Genomic DNA, 7,339 nt, shown 5'->3' with positions numbered 1-7,339 from the left:
GAAAGACTTTCTATTGCTTGATGTTTTTGGAAATTGGGACTTTCAAGGAAGGGGTTGGAATGGGAGAGCTGGGGTATAGTTGTAGGTGATAGATCCTTTGCTAAGTTAAATAAACATGTTTTAGAGAGCATTCCTAGTCTTCGGGCTCAGAAAAAAAGAATTGGCCCATTTCTCAGAACTGTTTGTCACAGCTGCTAGAGACTGAGAACATTGGCCTGGCTGAACCATGGGCCTGATTCACAGCAGCAAGTCAGGCACTGATATTTGGCACCAGCACCCCTGAAAATCCTCTAGATTTATGTCTACAGCCCTCAAGACCCAAAGCTGCCAAGAGCCACATAGTACATTTTAGCCATAACTACTTTTTTAGGTTTAGTTCTACCAGGTGTATTTTAGCTCACATACAATCTATCTGGTATGTAACAATCTTCTATATGAACACAACGTTTGAGTGGTCACAAAGCTGGCTCATCATGCTCAGCTGGACGGCAGAGCCCAGACGGGGATGAGGTTGATCATTTACCCTTCATCTGCTTATATTTTAATTGCTTCCCTGGAACCTGCAGGAGTTCTGGAGGTTCTAAGCAAAAGATAGTCTGTGCTCACTGTTTCTACTTTCCCTCTCACCCACCAAATCTAGTGGATGCTTTTGAGGCTTATTTAGCTGTTTATCTAACTGAGCACTTACTAAAATTGTGTCCTAATAACAGACCTTATTTCTTGAGATTCTACCTCTCTCAACTTTATGCCATCCTTTCACAACTTTCCTTTGCTAGCCAGCTCTTTCAGCCCCCATCCCAGGCGCCTCCTCCCCTGTCCACCCCAGGTCCGACCCTCGGTCAGCTCCTCTCACTGCCATGGCTGCGGCCTCCGCTCCTGAAGCCCCGAGGGTGACAGTGAGTTGCCTGTCTATGGCTTCTCATCATTAACTTCACGTGTAATGTAAACGGGGGTCTTCTGTAACAACTTCATACTTTCCTATTCCTCCTTTTCCAATTTCCCCTGCAAACATCTGATTCTCATAATTTTATGCTAATGTCTCCAAATCAGTTGTTCTCAACCACGACTACACATTCAAATGCCCTAGGGATAGAAAATTTAAAAAATGTTGATGCTAGGCTACGGCGTCAGAGATTCTAATTTAGGAATTCTGGAGTGGGCCAAAGGCATTAATATTTTTTAAATACAGTGCTATTTTCCCATTATTATTGACATAAATTTTCACCTTTTTGTCTGAGAAGTAGCTTTGCAGCCCTTCTCAAGATCTGAGACTTTGGTGTTATAATTATCTCTGGGTACCAGGCCCTGGAACACAGGCTCAGTGGCTGTTTATTGTCTTAAGTACCCAACTTGGTTTGCTCAAGACAGATTTAATTTATACCCATTGTTCTAGAGTTTCATTCAATTAGCTATCTTATCTATTTCATTATCTAAAGTATCCCATTTATCCCACTAAATTATATAGCCCTCCTTAACCATAAGGGTACCTAACGATTTGAAAATACCAGTATTACTGGCTGAATTGTGTTTCTCCAGATCAGAATGCAGTTGTATTTAGTGAGGTGACTAAATTAAAATGATGTCATTGGAGTGGGCCCTAATCCAATCTGACTGGTGCCCCCTTAGAAGAGGACATGTGGACACATAGAGAGACACCAGGGATACATGTGTGTGCAACAAAGAAAGACTATGCGAGGACAAATGAGAAGGTGGCCATCCAAAAGCCAAGTAGGGGGAATCAAGAAAAATGAAATGTACTAACATCTTGATCTTGGACTTTCTAGCTTCCAGACTGAGTGGAAGAAATTTCTGTTGCTCAAACCACCCAGTCTGTGGTATTTTGCTAGGGAAGCCTGAGCAGACTAAAACCAATATAAATATTGTTCTTTAAACATTCCAGTCCTCCAAGATAAACACTCACACTACTTTCCAAGAAACTCACTGTCTTGATTTCAGGTGTTTTGGTTTCTTCAACTGCATAATAAAGGGCTTGATTTAATGCCTTCATAGAATGCTTTTAGCTTTCATACATTCTGAGTCTATCAGACTGTTCCCAGATGAAAGACTGAGGCTTCCATCTCTCTGGTGGTAAATGAGATGGTGATAATAAATGACACATATGGTTACAATGGGTAAGGCACAGTTCCTGCCCTCAAGGAGCCACACACTAATCTAGAAATGTCCCATCTGCATGTAGCAAGTGACAGAGTGATGTTTAAGGAGACTGAGTACAGGAGCACTAAGCTAGTCTGGAGGAGAGTATAGGTTAGGTTCCTGTATGTGTGGGCAGCCAAACTAATTTTAAGAGTGAAGAATAACCTACCCAGGGAAAGGAGGTGATGGGACAGGTATTCCCTGCAGAAGAAAGAGCGTTTTTTAAAAAAACAGAAGTGAAAAAGAAGCCATGTTCTTTCTGGTAATCTCCTAACCTCCTTTACCTTCAATTCTAAGTCGGGTATTTTTTTTTTTCTGTTCTCAGAGCTCAGAGAGTATAGTTATCTCATATTTTTTAACCTTTTAAATGCTAGAGGATTTAAAAATGATCCTTACCTTCAGCTTTTCTTTTTCCAGGTTGAGTAACTTCACTCTCTCCAGGCTGTTCCTCCAGTTTTAAACCCAGTCCATGCATTGGCACCAGCTACCTACACCCAAGTGTGTGCATGTGCACACACACAAATGCACCCACAGGCCAGAAGGGCCTGCAGGTCACCAACAGGCTCTTAAATTGGAGAGAAGATATCAATGCTGTCCTCTCACAGAGTACAGATTAAGGCCACATAAGTCACATAGCTCTGTGAACCATCAAATCATCTGTATACTTCCTTCATTAGATAGAAAGCAAAAGAATCAGACTGACACAAATCAGTCATTCTGAGGGATGATCCATATGCCAAGAAGAAGTAGACCTGCCCCACTGATACGAAATCTGTTTCTACTGGGAAACCCTATTATTCTCCTAATCTTACATCATGGTATAAATACAACAGCCCTTGTTTTCCACACAGATTCCTACTTCTTTCACACCCAAGCATATGCTAAGAGATCTTAAGCAACACTCTTCCTCCATCTCTGGGAGGCATCTTAAAACATTTTTAGCTCACCAAACACAACACAGAGGAGGATCTATTTCTTTACTCAAGAATAATCTTTTTCAACTGCCTCTTTATACTGTAGATGGAAACCCATTAATTGAAATAAATATTTTCATGCTAAAATTGGTATCTCCCCTGCCATAGTTAAAGGGTGCAACAACTGTGTTGAAAAACAATCATCCAGGAAATTCCACACTGCTTCACAGTGTTCAGACCAAGCGCTCATTGGAATTAGAAGGTGACTACCATTAAACAATTAAGAAATAACATTAGCATATGACATGTGACAGTCCATGGCAGGATAGTATGGTAGAAAGGGAGAAACATTTCACTCATGGAATAAGCTAATGTGATACAGCGTTGACAAGAAAGAGCCTGGGAAAAACAGACATCTTGGGCTAAACTGGAAAGGAGTTAGTAAATACTACTATTTGAATAACTCATCACACTCTTCTAAATATTCACAAAGTGTAGCAGCCTCTTCTCATTTGTTAGTGGCTATTTGGACTTTAATGGTCATCCCTCAAATACTATTCATCCATCTCTCATTTCCGGCCTCCAATGCTCTGCTTTTTAAAATATGTAATAAAATATTTTGAATATATATTCAAATAAGTAGAACCCCAATCAAAATAGAAAAATGCAGACTTCTCATTTTACAAAAAAAAGGCAAGAACTTTATTTTAAACAAATCCTCAGTTGTGTGTTACACCACATCCATATCTGAATCAAAAATCATAATGATAATGCAAAGGAAACAGGGCTTCGTAAAAGCACATTATCCAAATATTACTCTTGTCCAATGCTTTAACTAAATATACAGTGGACATGAAAGGTACAGTATGGCACTTAAATAAATAAGAGCAAAGAGAAGGAAACATGTTCACAGTCCAAAGCAATAGGTTTTTGAACCTTTGGTATATGTCTCAAGCATCCGTAAACACATGTTAGCCAACAGTGTTTAGTTTAAGTGGTATTGTGTGTGTATGTCTCAAAGATGACTGATAAAACAACAAATAGGGATTGACATGGGCTGGTTAAGGTCTCTGGTGTGAGCACACAGGTAAATTCAAACCATGGCAAAATGAAGAGCAGCTGCATTGCACAACAAAACTAGATTGGAAAATGAGTGAAATACACCAGTTAGAAATTCTGTGGCTTGGGTAAACACCCTTGTTATTAACAAAAAATACTTTTAATGCTATCCAAAGTCCACAAACTGGAAGGCAGAAATATCCCAAAGCTTACAACCACATGCCTAACAGTGCAACAACCATCTCACACAAGTGTTATAGTTGCATATTGCAATTCCCTCCCTCCCACCCGAACCCTGACCCTAATAAACAGCACCAGTGCAGTTTGAGTTAGAAAATTGGAAATATTGAGACATTCCTAAGGTTTTCATAATGACTAAGGGCCAGTCATATAGGGCTCTAATGCAAACCTTTGCCATGAGCATTCTCCAAAAAGCACCTCAAGTTATTCCCTCTAGCTTGCAGATAAACCATATTAGGTCTACTGGAAGGCCAGATTCAGAAAAAAAGCTGGCATGCTATCCTGGGTTGAGGGAAAGGGGCATGCTGATAAGAGGATACATGAAGGATGCCTCAAGGATGTTTGTCTTGCAGCCCAGGACAAAGGGATGTGTTGGGCTTAAGTCACAAGTTTTGTATCAATGAAGTATTTGACTCACACCATTCACCAGGATACAGAGCTCAGCAGAGCTAAGTCCTACTTTGTAGCTATGCAAGTCCACTGTTATCAAGATCACCACTGAGCCATAAAATAAAAGGTCCCATAGGAGTCAAACTGATCCATCTCATCACTCTGCCAAGCTGTCTTGGTGAAGCCAGTGGTGTGACGTGTAGTAATGATTCTACTTTCTCTCTTCTCTCATTGATGCAAGAGCCTCTCTTAACCAGTCCTATCCTGTATCTCAATGGTGAGAGTCACATAAGTGAGGGCAGGTACAAACATTCCTGAGCAGTCATCTGCCTTGGGGCTACTTGTCATCCCATAGGCCTCCCCAAAACCTGCCCCTTCAAACATAAGCAGAGTCACTGGACTGAGTCCTGCCAAAGTTGGGAACACTGACCCGTGGCAGGTCCTTGTTGCGGATCTCATAGACTGATTTTCTCTTGGCTTGGGCCCCTCGCACAGCCAGCTTGATCTTGCGCCATCCCAAGTGGTTGAGTTCAGCCAGGTTGAGCACAACACAGATGCCACTCACAGCGAACATGAACACTAGAAAGACGGTCTTCTCAGTAGGCCGGGACACATAACACTCGACCTCCTTGATACAAGGATAGCGGTCACACTCATACAACCCTGGGACGCTGAAGCCATAGAGAAAATATTGACCCACCAGAAACCCAATCTCCAGGGCATTTCGGAATACCACTTGGATAATGTAGAAGCGAGAGATGCCTTCCTGCCTTCGAAGCTTGGACCGTGTGGCAGTGCGCAGCCCTGATGGGTGTGGGGTCAGTTCCTTAACCTCTAAACAATCTGGCTCTGTCTCCTTGCTGGTGTTTTCTGTGTTCTGCAGCACCCCATTGAGGATGGCATTTTGCAACTTCTTATCTTCTCGTTTTCCACCACCACTACCCCCACCCCCAGTTCCTCCAGGACCCCCCATGGACTCAGAGGGGTCTCTGTCCAGGGCTAGGAAGACGGTAGAGTAGCGGCGTTCTCGCTGCTTGGCAGACTGGTGCACAGAGTAGGTGATGAAGCAGAGACTGGGTGTACACACCATTATGATCTGGAAGACCCAGTAACGTATGTGGGAGATGGGGAAGGCGCGGTCATAGCAGGCCTGGTTGCAGCCGGGCTGCAGGGTGTTGCACACAAACATGGTCTGCTCATCATCGTACACTGTCTCCCCCACAATGGCCACAATGAGGATCCGGAAGATCACCACCACAGTCAACAGGATCCTGAGCAAGGGGACAGGAAGGGAGAGAGGTTCTCATGGGCTGAGTCACTGACTTAGGAAACCCCTGCTCCTCCCTTCCCCGCTCTGGTGTTTACACCAGTGCTTTGGCTGAGGAGCTGTCCATCCCTGCGTGGTACTGAACCGGGAATCTTAGGAAAGCTTTGTCTTTTTTTTTTTTTCTCCTGCTTTCTGCTGGGTGCTGGGAGCACTTCATATTTCGGGAATCTCAGATATGTATGTCTCCATATTTTGGACATGGTACATTTGCAACAGATAAATTTCATCGGTATATAAGGGGTGTACAATGGCACAAAACAAACATTCACTCTGGATATGGCAAATGCACACGGAATATCTGAATAGAGCATGTTTCAAAGTCTACACAGAGTGTATATATATGTAAATACACCAACTGGGTGTTTATCCTCAGTATGAATATTGAACCTAATGCTTTACATAAACAGATAGTTACAAATATATATACATGGAGATATATATACATATATATATATATATCTCATATACAAAATTGTTAATTGAGTGTGTGGGTTTCTGATTCTAAGTTTTAATAGCCAAATCAGTTTAGCTTAATAAATATTTGTTGGGGAAAGATACATCTGCTCTGAAGAGCAAATCCATCTTCCCATTTGCCCTTCTCTGTCCAAATGCAATCCTGCTTTCCTTGTAGATTCTATTTAGGGGACCGATGGAGATTGGCTCTGACTCTGGAGAATGGGGGGACAATGACTAAGCCAACAACTCCTTTTTCGCTGGGAGAAGAGAGAACCCCCCCACCCCCCGGTGGTGCTTCAGGGGGAGGGGAGGGGAACGCTGAGCCGGAGTAGCTGAAGGAGGGGGCCATCTCTGGGCATCAGGTAATCCCCCAACGCCGGGGAACGCAGACACATGGGCTGAGGACGATGCGAAGGGGCAGAGGATGGACTGGGGGCTGTTGGGGCTTCGCCTGGATGTAAGAAGGGACTCCCGGGGGCCGCCCGACGGCCGGCTCGGCGCCCTTACCTCCCGATCATAGTGGAGTGCTGCTGCACCGCGGCTTCCAGCAGCCTCTCCAAGATGGTCCATTCCCCCATCGCTGTGCATCCGGAGGCAGCAGACAAAGACTGGGCAGCACCGGGCACGTTCCGGCTCCTGGCCCCTCCCCGGGCCGCACCTCCCGGCTCGGTGCAAATTGCCCCGCGATTAAGGAAGCAAATTTTTAAAAAATCCACGAATCCCCCCTCCCTTTTATTATACTTAAAAGAGGGAAATGGGGAAAGAAATTCAAGCGCGCCCCGATTGATGGGGCAGCTGG

The 7,339-nt window shown here is 43.8% G+C and overlaps 1 protein-coding gene across 1 annotated transcript; it reads right to left on the bottom strand.

Moving 5' to 3' along the window:
- Positions 1-4,990: 4,990 nt before the first annotated feature.
- On the bottom strand, positions 4,991-7,127 carry GJD2 (gap junction protein delta 2). The gene is made up of 2 exons (XM_054565154.1): positions 7,048-7,127; positions 4,991-6,028 (listed from the first exon to the last, which is right to left on the bottom strand). The coding sequence occupies exons 1-2, from the start codon at positions 7,116-7,118 to the stop codon at positions 5,134-5,136; spliced, it is 966 nt and encodes a 321-aa protein (XP_054421129.1). The 5' UTR covers positions 7,119-7,127; the 3' UTR covers positions 4,991-5,133.
- Positions 7,128-7,339: the final 212 nt, after the last annotated feature.

This window comes from Pteronotus mesoamericanus, unplaced genomic scaffold, assembly GCF_021234165.1.
Source record: "Pteronotus mesoamericanus isolate MK-2021 breed Mesoamerican mustached bat unplaced genomic scaffold, CSHL_Meso_final contig_164, whole genome shotgun sequence".
Classification (NCBI taxonomy): domain Eukaryota; kingdom Metazoa; phylum Chordata; class Mammalia; order Chiroptera; family Mormoopidae; genus Pteronotus; species Pteronotus mesoamericanus.
Note: the sequence above shows the minus strand (reverse complement) of the source record. Positions and strands in the feature narration are given on the sequence as shown.